This window comes from Cucurbita maxima, unplaced genomic scaffold (genome assembly GCF_002738345.1).
Source record: "Cucurbita maxima cultivar Rimu unplaced genomic scaffold, Cmax_1.0 Cma_Scf00012, whole genome shotgun sequence".
In the NCBI taxonomy this organism is placed as follows: domain Eukaryota; kingdom Viridiplantae; phylum Streptophyta; class Magnoliopsida; order Cucurbitales; family Cucurbitaceae; genus Cucurbita; species Cucurbita maxima.
In genome coordinates this window covers 2,986,393-2,999,464 of record NW_019272028.1, presented here as the reverse complement: position 1 = coordinate 2,999,464, position 13,072 = coordinate 2,986,393, and the positions used below count along the sequence as shown (strand labels likewise).

The following is a 13,072-nucleotide window of genomic DNA, read 5'->3' as shown; positions in this document are numbered from 1 at the left end:
AAAAAAAAAAAAAAAAAAAAAAAAAAACAAAAGGTGTGTGGCGTGTGGAATTCATATGTTTGTTTAAATTATAAAGATGAGCAAAGCAAAATCAAAAAGCCAAAAAAAAAGCTTATTTTGTTTGATGAATAACATGTAGCAGGTACTATTATTATTATTATTTAATTTTGTTTGGTTTAAGATAAATATTTTATTTATTAATTAATTATTTTATTTTATTTTCATAGAATATCAAAAATTTAATGATAAAAAAAAAATTAAAGAAACTGAAATAACTAAAATTGAAAAAGAAAATATTAGACGTTTCCTTCTTTAATTGAACAATTCCTTCTCGGGTTAGGAAAACTAGGCACACATTTCGTGCCTATTAGACATTAGAATTAGCGTATATTTTTCTTTGTTATTTAATTTAATCGTCTGGGTTATAAGTAGTTTAATGTATTAAGATATATATTTTAACTCGAAAATAAAAAGAGTATTATAAATATTTGAATGATTTTGATTAATCTTGGTTTATATATATTTTAATTTAAAAGAATTTTAAATGAATAATGATTGGTGAGGAGTTTCTTTTATAATAATTATTATTTTTTTTAATAAAACAAATTTTGTAGTTTGGGTTGGTGTTAGGGGTTCTTGGAGAGATCAAGGTGATTAAATTAATTTAATCTTTTAATTAATATAATATGTGTTAACCAATGTTCTAACTTTGGAAATTTTGATGATTTAAATTATATTATATGATATTTAATTTTAGTATTGAAGCACTTTTTAATACTAAATTATAAATACAAGGAAGAGTTAATTAGAAATTAAAATAATAATTAGAACTTCATATCTTATAATTATGAAAATTTAACCAATAAATTTTATTTATTTTTATTAATTATTATTTTTATAAAGTTTGTTAAAATAAATGGCCCGGATGAAAATGGACCAAAGAGTTGGGGGGCCGAATTAGAAAGGAAACCGGCGGCCATGAGACCAGTGGCCCAAATTCGGCGCCAGGCTTTTCCTTCCTTCGCCTGAAACGCAGCCCCGATCACCAACGGCACCAGCGTTCGCCATTTCCGGCGAAAGAAGCCAATCGTACTTATACAGGTACAGAACAGAAGTTCTTGTTCTTTATATGCTGAAGAATCAACGCTGATTTTTCTGCTTGGAACTTTCAGAATCTTTTACTTTTCTAGGGTTTTATAGTTGTCGGCTTTGACTCTGGCCTGTGCAATTCGAATCCATTTTGCGAGAATAAATTTGTGCTCATTGTTTAGTTGATGGATTTGGATGATGAGTTTTTTCTTTTGGGGCTTTCAAATCATGTTTTGAAGTGCGTCGGCTCTGGTTTTGAGTTCCCGGTGTCTCTGTTTCCCTTGTATTTGACTATCACTATTTGTTGTTGAGCTTAGTTCTTTTTCCTTGTACTTTATTAGGCACAATCGGGTTGTGATTATCTATAAGATTCCGCATCGATTGGTGAAAAAAAAACGAACTATCCTTTATAAGGGTGTAGAAACCTCTCATGTTTTAAAAATCTGGAAGGAAAGTCCAAAAGAAAAAACTCATAGAGGATAATATCTGCTAGCAATGTATTAGCAAAGAGACTGAACTATAAAGGGGGTGGGACACGAGGCGGTGTGCCAACAAGAACGCTGGTCCACGAAGGAAGGGTGGATTGGGGAGTCCCATATCAATTCGGGAAGGGAACGAATGTCAATGAAGACGCTGAGCCTCGAAGGAGGGTGGATTGTTAACTCCCACATCAATGGGAAAGGAGTTACGAAGCATCTTTTATAAGAGTGTGAAAATCTCTCCCTAATAGACGTGTTTTAAAAACTTTGAGGGAAAACTCGAAAAAGAAAGTCTAAATAAAACAATATTTGCTAGTGGTGGACTTGGGTATTAGTAATCTTGCTCTCTGATACTAAGCATTAACTCAAAAAAGAATGATTGATTAGATCAAAAGTAGAAAATATCATCTGAAATTTCAAAAGAAAACCTGAAAGTGTATGGTCTTTCTACAGATTAGAATTTTCAAAAGGAAACCATGGAATTCTAACAGGTGCTTAGTACTGATAGTGATAGCCAAACGTGGATTTCACAGGTCTGGCTAGGTTTCAATGATCCATTTGTGTTTCAACCCAACATATGATCTTCTGGTCAATTTTTTGAAGAAACTGATAGACAACAATGCTACTAGTTCCAAAGCTCAATTGGGGTAAGAAGTTAGCAACATGATATATCGATTCATGATACTCTTTCACAAATACATAAAGACCTACAACTCTGGCTTAGATGCATAATGTCGAGTTGCCTTACTTGGCCTTACATGTAAAACCTAAAGCCATTTAAATAATGCAGCCAATGACAATATCAAAAACTACGGTTAAAGACTCAAATATATCAAAAGCAACTAACAAGTTGTCTGTTCTAACATAACAAAATTCAACATGCATATCAACTAATGAAGGAGCTAGTCTATAAACGAGGTCAAGTACTTGATATTTCTGAGAATTTCGGATCTTCAAACTTTTCAGCTTCAGTAAATCAAGTAGAGAGATGAATAAGAACTTCCCCATTAAGGATGAACACAAGCGAACTTCCAATGCAAAACTTAAACAGTCCTCAGCGGAGGAGAAACCAATATGACACCATCTCCTCTAACGAAAAGAAACGGGACAGTACGCCTGGATGTCTGGAAAAGAAAATCAATAAATATACCAAATCTCCATTGAAGTACATACAAGAGATATCATACTCAACCTAACATAACAAGTATGGATATAGACTCAAGCTTGAGGGACCCAGGGTATACTTTTCTTCCTTTCCTTCAGTTTAAAACTTCAAACTTTTGAGCTATATGTATTTTCTGTCCTTTAGAAACACAATACTTCACTAGTAAGCCAGTTTTCACGTCTAAAAGCCCACCTGGTTTACTTGAAAATGATACCAATTTAAGAGTATTCAAACCTATCTTCTACTTGTTAGTGAATTAAGTGTTTATGGAATGGACTCTTGTGCGTGGTATGTATCTATTTTATAGCACGAAACTGAATGCTTCGAGTAAATACCAAGATTTTCACAAACATTCCTCGTGCAAGACTCGCAAACTCTATTTCCTATGAATAATTCTCCTATTTTATCGGGGGTGGTAGCGAGAAAATGATCATACCCGAACTATCTCTTCATAAGTCTCATCATCAATTTCAACTGTGGTGACAATTTCTTCAACATCACCAAGAATCATATTTAGATGCTGATCATAAGCCTGCAAAACATGATAGCCAGAAATTGATTATAGAAATGAAGAAACGTTTCAAAGCTTGAAAATTTTCCATTCGCAATGTCATCTCAAAACTAGACATGCAATACAAGAGTCAACAGGTCAGTTATTGATCATATTCAACGTCATGTAGATGAGTGTGTCACAACCTATAGGGCATTGCAACAGGGGTTTGTTAAAAAAACAAGGTCTCCACTTAGAACATCAGTACTAACCACTAAATGAGAAAATGTGGCTCCAAGAAACCCGTCAGTACCAAAAAAATCTAAAAAATGGACCATATTTGTTTAAGAATCAACTAGCAGACTTGGGCCTTGATATTGTAATCTATGGAGGTTCAATTGGGAAGAAACACATTCATAATGGTACATTGGCATGGATACTAGGAAACATCCTCCAAGTTCATGCCACTCCATTCCCATAAAGGGATAATTACTAATCGGAAGAAACTAAGATGTCGCCATAATGAATGTAAGCAAATTTCAAGAGAAAACCATCAAGAAACTCGAACAATAACAAAACCCTAATTCCCCAAACTACCAATTTGATAAAAAATTTATTGAAAAAACAAACAAGTGATGGCAGTCGATTCATCATTAGTGAAAGAAAACAGATAAAAGAGAAAGAGAAGAATCAATCGAAGGGGATGAGTATAATACATGGAGCTTCCCACGGAGTTCGCGGTCAGAGCGAAGCTTGACGTAAATGCGCTCGTCAAGACTCAACCTAATGAGATCCAACGGCTCCTTGACAGTGCTTTCTTCCTCGGTCGCCATTTTCGATCTCTCGAAGCTCTGAAATTCACGAACCAAATACTGAGGTTTATAATTCCGATTCCCAGTCACCGGTCCACCCCTATATTTAAGGTCGATCCGACCCACGTATTTTAGGATCCAATAATATTTTTGAATTTTGCTATTTTCATCAAGTATATTTAATTTATTGATTATTGTCATTTTTTTAAATAAATAAATAATTGTCAAAATTTTAAAATTAGTTAACAATTTTTATTTTACTAACCAGAATTATTGATTTTTTATTTTTTATTTTATTTAGAGTTTGCACCCATTTGAAAAAAAAAAAAAAAAAAAACTTGTTTTCGTGCTCGGTTTCTTATTTTGCCTATTGTACTAGGAGCACATACTCGTACACATTTCTTCTTTCGGTATCTAATCATTTTAGAGAATGGTTTATTGATAATTGATATGTACTCATTTTTTGACTTCCACAATTTTTATAATGTATTTTCTTTTAGACGAACACGACTCTCCACGATGGTATGATATTGTCCACTTTTTCATCATTCAACACCTCTCCTCGAACAAACTACGTCTTCCCTTAATCAAGGCTCGACTTCTTTTCTTTTGAAGTCCTTTGTTCGACATGACTAAGTTTAAGATATGACTTTGATACCATGTTAGACGAACACAACTCTCCACCGTGGTATGATATTATCTACTTTGAGCATAAGCTTTTATGCTTAATTTTGTGCTAACCAAAACGCTTCATACCATTTGAGAAAGTATTCTATAAATGGCTAAACCTTCGCGAAATTAACTTAGACTTTCTTTTTGGCCAAAAACTAGTTTGAATTTCTCTTTTAAAAAAAAAACTTTAATTCTAAGGGAATCATTTTTACGATAAGAATATGGGAATCAAAGTTTTGAAGTTGAAGAAGCGAGAATCAAAAACGGATCGCTAATACTCATAGAGGAGATGCTTGCCCAAACATGGCATTTGATGAACCCCAACCCAATAGCACGCAAAAGCTTTTCACCGTTACGTGAAATTTAATGACCCACCAGATCCTCCCCATTCATTGAACTTTCATAAATCAATACCTACGCATTGGCTGTTCTGTTCGGTTCTTTCGCCCACTAGTTTGACGTTTTCCCTCTTTTTCTTATTCAATTACAAAACCCCACATCCCTGCTCTTTCCCCTCGCTTCTCGATCGCCAAACGCACCCAATAAGCGCCGTCGTGTCTTGTCTCCGCCTCTTTCCGTTTCCTATTTTCTGGGTTTTGCTCAGATAAGTGATTTTGCTGCTTCTTTCTTGACTGATTTGCTTGTAAGTGTGAAGGGTTGTTTCTCTTTTCTTCCCCTTTTTAGGGTTTATTCGCGAAATATTATGTTCTGTTTGGCTGATTCCTGTGTGTTCTTTTGCTTTTTGTGCAAATGGGTTTTGTTTGAATGATATTTCCAGTAGTCTACTGTGGAAAATTTGATCTGGGTATGCTTGATTTTCCCGTTCTGTAATGTTATGGATGATTATTTGATGATTTAGTAGCTTTAGAATCATGTGAAAGATAGGATATCGTGTGGGATGTTCTTTTGATATATTATATGGAAGGGAGTTTATCACAAGAAGGGTTGATTCCAGGAGGGGCCTCTTATGGAGGTCCTGATTTGCAAGGCTCGTTTAAGGTTCATAATCAGGCACAACATCATCATCTTCAAACTCATCAGGGTTCTTCAGTAAATCCTTCCATTCAGGAGGGTTTTTTACTTCTACAAAATTGTGACCATACCATGTCTTTGGTAGATTATAGCAAGGGAGACAGGTGTAAAAACTCACAGAGTGACGATGAGCCAAGCTTTAACGAGGACGGTATCGAGGGGAAGAAGGGATCGATGTGGCATCGTGTGAAATGGACGGATAAAATGGTGAAGCTTCTGATTACGGCGGTGTCTTATATCGGAGATGATATTGCTTCTGATTATGAAGGAGGTGGAAGAAGGAAATTTCAAATTATACAGAAGAAAGGTAAATGGAAATTGATGTCAAAGGTTATGGCTGAAAGGGGCTATCAAGTTTCACCACAGCAGTGTGAGGATAAATTTAATGACCTCAATAAGAGGTATAAGAGGCTGAATGATATGATTGGGAGAGGCACTACGTGCCAAGTTGTTGAGAATCCTGCACTTCTTGATGTCATTGATTATTTAACAGACAAAGAGAAGGATGATGTGAGAAAAATTTTAAACTCGAAGCAATTGTTCTATGAGGAAATGTGTTCGTATCATAATTTGAATCGACTCCATCTGCCCCATGATCCTGCTTTGCAGCGTTCTTTGCAGTTGGCTTGTAGAGTTAGGGATGATCATGATTATGATGAGCCAAGGAGACACCAAAACGATGATTTTGATGAAAACGAACATGGTGAAACTGATGAACACGATGATTTTGAGGAGAATTTTGCACCTTATGGGGACGACACGCTATCTCTAGGAGGCTCAGTAAAGAGGCTAAGGCGAGGTCAGGACTTCGACGATGCTCATGCCTGTGGAAATTCCTTGAATTCTCTTGATTGCAATAGAGGTTCTCATGCTTACTCACAAACACAATTCGCTCAAGGCGATATATATCATTTAGAAACCGAAAGTATGAAAGGTTCTTCGTCGCAAAAGCAGTGGATGGAGCTTCGTTTACTTCAGTTGGAAGATCAGAAGCTTCAAACTCGAGTTGAAATGTTGGAATTGGAGAAACAGAAGTTCAAATGGGAGAGAGTTAACAAGAAAAAGGACCGTGAGCTTGAAAAAATGAGGATGATAAACGAGAGGATGAAGCTTGAAAACGAGCGCGTTGCGCTTGACATAAAGCAGAAGGAAATCGGTTCAAGAATTCATTAATTGGCTGCTATAATCTGAACTGTTATGAATCGTTAAGCTGCTGCTGTTTATACATGTCTGGTTATGCTAGAGTAATGAGGTAGAGTTGTATTTGGGTTCTTTTACATTGCCTGCATCTAGCATGTATAGTTAGAAAGGTTTCATACAAATGACTGCGTTTCATTGTTTTGTCTCTACTTATATGGAATCTATTGTGGTTTAGGAACTTGATAAAATGGTTGGATATCTTGTGTCAAATTGATGCCATTGGTCTCGCGTTCAAGTTAATAAATTGTCTAGAATACAAGTTGTGAGATCTCACATTCGTTAGAGAGGAGAACGAAGCATTCTTTACGAGGGTGTGGAAACCTCTCCTTAGTAGACGCGTTCTAAAACTGTGAGGCTGACAACGATACGTAATGGGCCAAAACGGACAATATCCGTTAGTGGTGTGCTTGGGCTGTTACAAATGGTATCAGAGCTAGACACTGAGCAGTGTGCCAGTGAGGACGTAGGGCCTCAAGGGGGGTGGATTGTGAGATCCTACATTGGTTGGGGAGGAGAATGAAATATTCTTTATAAGGGTGTGGAAACCTCTCCCTAGTAGATGCGTTATAAAACCGTGAGGCTAACAGCGATACGTAATGGGCCAAAACGGGCAATATCTGTTAGTGGTGGCTTGAGTTGTTACAAATGGTATCAAAGTCAAACACTAAGCAGTGTGTCAGCGATGACGCTGGGCCCCCAAAGGGGGTGGACTGTGAGATCCCATATTGGTGGGAGAGGAGAACAAAACATTCTTCATAAGGGCGTGGAAACTTCTCCCTAGTAGACGTGTTTTAGAACCGTGAGGCTGACAGCGATACGTAACGGGCCAAAACGGACAATATAGATGATAAGATATTAGAAACTTCTGGAAGCTCATCTCTGAGGCTGTTTTTCCCTCTTGTTTATACTGATACTACCAACACATTTCCTCATCAGCCACTGTCACTTCTAGCATCCATGCACAGAGATCTTGACAATCTGCAATCCTGATAGAATAGCCAAACTCCCTACTATTTGAAGGGCTCGGCTCGACCTCGACCACGAGCTCTCACTTGGAGGATTCTTGCTCTATAAACAACTGTATGTACTCTTTCTCGTCCAGAAAAGTTCTTTCTTTTATGCCATTTAGTCTGAAAATTGACAGTTTTGAGGCCTCATATCTGTGTTGATTCACTAACAGATAGGAAGCATGAACATTTTCCTTTCTTGGCACTGTTTTCTGCATCCATTAACACTCACGAAATGTTATTCTGTCCATGGAGTGTGATGAACTTGAATCTCGAACTGTAATTTTAAACGAACTAGACCTCATAATATGAACTGTTATGACTGTAAACGGTCGCATTTACATTGTAAAGCGAGCAGGGCGTTGTTCGAACAAGTCGAACCGCCCAAATCACATACTTTACAGATGAGATCAAGTCCCACAAGCATTCCAAGCTACAGTTTTGGTCATGAGCAGCAGACATTCAAGGCTGTTCTTTCTGTCTATAATTATTATTATTATTAATCGGCACAAAAAGTTTCTGTATATTCAAATGAATGTCATTTTAGCACTAAGTGGGCCAAGCTGGCCCAGTGATTGGAACATCATGTGATCCAGCCCAATTCACTAATGCCTGTCCTCCTCTCAATTGGGAAAATAGGTCTCAAATATTTGTGAGATCTCATATCGGTTGGAGAGGGGAACAAAACATTCTTTATAAGGGCGTGTAAACTTCTCCCTATCAGATGCAAACATTCTTTATAAGGGCGTGTAAACTTCTCCCTATCAGATGCGTTTTAAAACTGTTTTAAAACTGTGAGGTTGATGGGAATACATAACGAGTCAAAACAGACAATAAGTGGACAATATCTAGGTCAACGATCTATGTGAATTTGATTGAGTCTATTATTTTCAAAATTTTATAATTAGGTCTACTATTTAATTCTACGTTTTAATAGGGTCATTTATGCAATAAAACTATACTTCCATAAAACCAAATAGTTGTTCCTAAATTAAATTTTCTTTAAACTAATTATAATTTTTATCCTTTGAGTCATTTACAATTTTACCCCTCAAACTCTATTTCAAGTTGATAGTTCCTAAAGTGTTCAAAGATAAAATTGTCATTTCACGTCATTTTAATGCCCAAATTGGGACCTCCAACCTTATAAATGGTCCAAAATGAAAATTACAAATGTGACCAAATTAAATATTTGGGGAATGATGGGACTACCTATGAGGTGTGCATTATGTCATAAATAAAATTTAAAATAAAAAAAATAATATCTAACATTAAAATTTTTATAAAGTAAAGAAATAGTATATCAACACTTTGTATGGAGAAAAATAAAACTAAAAATCATAATTAAATTAAATACCCAAAAATTATTTCGTAATTATTATTCTGTCCGAACCAAATAGACCCAAATTTATTTTTCATTCGTAACATTAAATAATTAAAAAATAATAATAATAAATTTTATCCACAAAAAATCATTCGAGAAAATTAAATATATTTCTAGAAATGAATGTAAATTTTCTTTTAATTCGTTTGATTTTTTTAATATTTAAAAAATATTGTAATGTTGTAAAGAAGATGAGGTAAGATTGAAATTTAATGGTGAATGGATAATGGTGAAAAAGTTCCAAAGCATTTGCAAGGGAAAGTGATTGCACACTAACATCCACTACTTTTGGGTTGCATTTCGGTCACATGGTCTATATCTTCGACTTATGTTTAGGTCATAATGGATATCATCATTACGTTACCCTGTTCAAAAAAACTCGATAAGTCGAAGAATTTTATCAACCCAATTGAACTCTCAGAATTTAGGTTAGGTTATAAACTCGAAGAGCCTTAATAATTAAGAGTTGCTATGATTGAAAAAATGTATAACTGAACAATTGGTCGGGTCTAAAAGGAAAGGTATTCCAACCTGACCCAATTCAATTCATGAACATCTGTAGATGATGGTACGAGATGACGATAGTGGCTAAAATTGTAGAGCACGGAAAAGTAATGGGACGAGGAAACCATCTTCACTAAAGCTTGTCTTCTTTAATTAATTGTTATCTTGAAGCATTAAAAAAAAAAAGTGAACTTTATAATGTGTCACATTCACGTAGAGTTACAATGTGGGTTATTCCTTTTTGGTGGTGTCGTACCTATTCAACTATTAAAAATTCATAAAAAAATATATGAATATTTGCCCTTTTTGGGTGCCATGGTAGGAGGGAGTCCTATGAAATGCAATTCCGAATCACCCTAATTCATGTCGTATCGTAGGTACCTAAGACAAACGTGGTTCAGTTTCTAAATTTTGAGATCTCACGTTAGTTGGAGAGAGGAACAAATGCAAAACATTTCTTATAAGGGTGTGGAAACCTCTTCTTAGTAAACGTGTTTTAAAATCGTGAAGCTGACGGTGATACATAACGGGGTAAAGCGGACAATATTTGCTAGCGGTGGGTTTGAGTTGTTACAAATGACATCAGAGTCAAGATTAGGCAATGAGTCAGTGAGACGCGTTTTAAAATAGTGAGACTATTACAAATGGCATCAGGGCCAAGATCAGACACTGTACTAATAAAGACGCTAGGTCTCAAGGGAGATGGATTGTGAGATTTCACAATAGTTGGAGAGGGGAACGAAACATTTTCTTATAAGGGTGTGGAAACCTCTCCCTAATAAACATGTTGTAAAACCATGAGACTAACGATGATACGTAATGAGTCAAAACGAACAACTACTCTAGCAAGTGTTTCAGTCAGACTAAACCCTTTAATAGTGGGTAATACACTCAACCCCATGCTTGTTAAGATTGGATGTTGATACCTCCTTTTGATTTTTGTTAAATGCTAACACTATTGCTCTTAATTCATCCTCATACTTTTGGTAACCAAATAAAGTGGCTTTATTTTCCACGTTTGGAAAAAAAAAAAAAAAAACTTTATTTTTGCAACGCTCAAATAAATGTTCAAGATGTGTTATCATAATAGATAGTGATTATGACAATGAAATGAGCTAGAATGCGTCGTAGATCTTATGTGATTACGTCGTTCTTTATATAAAATAGTTTTTTTAGGTTAAATTAATAAAAATACCCGTAAACTTTGTACTTTGTCTAAAAATTACCTGTAAACTTTGTACTTCGTCTAAAAAATACCTGTTAATTTTAGTAAAAAATGTTAGTTCTTTGTTTTATAAATACCCTTAAAATTTTATGCACTGTGGTACAAATTGTACGTGTGGATATAATCATTACATGCAAATCCATAATTCACATGTTATTCGTAATTATAGCAAGGTCAAAAATTTGTTTTACCTCGGTAATTATATATTTCCACTTAAGTATTGTTGATTCTCTAATGAATAATTTGTTTATGATTCAATCGTAAATTAAGTCTCTCTCGGGTTAACTATTTATCTATTTACCCTATATGAGAATGAGTAAATTTAATCTCGTAAGAGAGAAGAGCATTAGTGTCTTCTACACACACTTTGATGTCTAAGTCAACTACGACGTTGAGAGTTTTGTCCGAGCATGGCTCATAGGCGCACCTCTCACTCCTATTAATACAATTTATTAGGGTTTCTTACATATACCCATACATATTAGGCGATCTAACATGCGTGTCGATATTATACTAAGATTTAGTCGGTCCAACTCAGGCTGACCAAAGCAAGCCTCATTGGCCATAGATCGGGTCATTGGACACAATGAGCTTGATTAAGTGAACTTTGGTCACCTTTGGCCATGCTCTACTCGACCTTAGCCTAATAACAATCTTTCTCTCTTAGTTGGGTGAACTTTTTGGTCTTGATTCTTGTTAGATCTTGCATCGGTTAGAGAGAAGAATGAAACATTTCTTATAAGAATGTGAAAATCTCTTCCTAGTAGACGCATTTTAAAACATGGAGAGGAAGCCCAAAGCATACACTATCTGCTAATGGTGGTCAATATCATTTTAAATTTTCTTTTTTTGTAATCTTGCTCAACCACACACACCGCCTGCACGTGCATGTTCATCGTCTGCGACACATCCAACTTCCCTCTACACTAGGCCAAGTCATTTGGCTCAACCTTACCTCTACTCGGGTCAAGCTCTCTCAATGCAACATCACATCTCATCTTGTCATCTCGATCCCCATCGACATGGTTCATATGTCCTAGCCCCATCCCGAGTCTCAGGATGTCGTCGGTCATCACAACTTGTTCGGTCATGTCATCGAGAACGGGTCCGCGTGTCTCTCATCTTATAGAGACTTTCCAAACATCCATCCATTTGGGTTCTACCATGGCATTGGCCCTCCCGTGCCCATGTCATGTCATTTACGGATACTATGTCGGATAGCGGTTGTATGTAGCAACATCCAACACGCAGGCTGGGGTGCAATACCGGCACACCCGTGTCGTTCACTACTATCTTTGCAAAATCCATTTCAAAGAAAGTCGTATGAGTCACTCGTCTCGGCTCACTCACCCACACTGTGACACACGTATGTGCTATATGATAGCTCACTTAAGCCACAAGGCACATGGGTCGATAACATTCACCCAAACTCTCTCTCCTATGTACTTATCATTCACCCACGTTTCTATTTGGTAATAGCTTTCAAGTACAATAATATATTACATTATTCAACTAAGTATCCATCCCAACCATATAATAATCGTTCCCTTATCTCATCATTCCTTCGATCATCATGCTATTAACTAGTGTGATTGGTGAAATTAAAGTAAGATAACTATTATTAGATTAATTGCCACATGTTTAAATTAACATCCACTAAATATATATACATTATATATATATATATATATTATATAATATGCTTTAATTGTTCTTCTACATGGAAAAGAAATGAAAGGATGAGAAATAAAAATAAAAGTATAAATATTTTTGTGCATTTGTTCTTCTACTTTGAAATGATATATCAGAGGATGACAACAAAATAAATAAATAAATAAATAAATAAATAAATAAATAAATAAAAGTTAAAAGAATATTTTTTTTCTCCAAAAAAAAGAAAAAGGTTCCTCGAGTAAATTTGCCCCTTTATGTCAGAACAGAAAATGAAGTGTGATTTGACTAAAAGACCCTTAGTGGACCAATTGGTTTACTTTTTTTTTTTTTTTTTTTTTT

General features: G+C 35.5%; 2 protein-coding genes across 2 annotated transcripts; one reads left to right on the top strand and one right to left on the bottom strand.

The window, feature by feature from the left end:
* Window positions 1–2,276: 2,276 nt before the first annotated feature.
* On the bottom strand, window positions 2,277–4,138 carry LOC111487342 (sm-like protein LSM3A). Its single transcript, XM_023134734.1, has 3 exons — window positions 3,940–4,138; window positions 3,170–3,265; window positions 2,277–2,692 (listed from the first exon to the last, which is right to left on the bottom strand). Exons 1-3 carry the CDS (start codon window positions 4,054–4,056, stop codon window positions 2,612–2,614), a joined length of 294 nt encoding a protein of 97 aa, XP_022990502.1. The 5' UTR covers window positions 4,057–4,138; the 3' UTR covers window positions 2,277–2,611.
* Window positions 4,139–4,974: 836 nt separating this feature from the next.
* LOC111487246 lies at window positions 4,975–7,149 on the top strand. Its single transcript, XM_023134600.1, has one exon. It carries the CDS (start codon window positions 5,626–5,628, stop codon window positions 6,910–6,912), a length of 1,287 nt encoding a protein of 428 aa, XP_022990368.1. The 5' UTR covers window positions 4,975–5,625; the 3' UTR covers window positions 6,913–7,149.
* Window positions 7,150–13,072: the final 5,923 nt, after the last annotated feature.

Bases quoted from the DNA above. Each gene is read 5' to 3' on its own strand.
- LOC111487342 (XM_023134734.1), bottom strand. From the start codon at position 4,056: ATGGCGACCGAGGAAGAAAGCACTGTCAAGGAGCCGTTGGATCTCATT. The intron at 3,266-3,939 runs GTATTATACTCA...CATGTTTTGCAG, and splicing joins AACTCCGTGGGAAGCTCCAT to GCTTATGATCAGCATCTAAA. The intron at 2,693-3,169 runs GTATGATCATTT...TTTCTTTTCCAG, and splicing joins CTTATGAAGAGATAGTTCGG to ACATCCAGGCGTACTGTCCC.
- LOC111487246 (XM_023134600.1), top strand. From the start codon at position 5,626: ATGGAAGGGAGTTTATCACAAGAAGGGTTGATTCCAGGAGGGGCCTCT.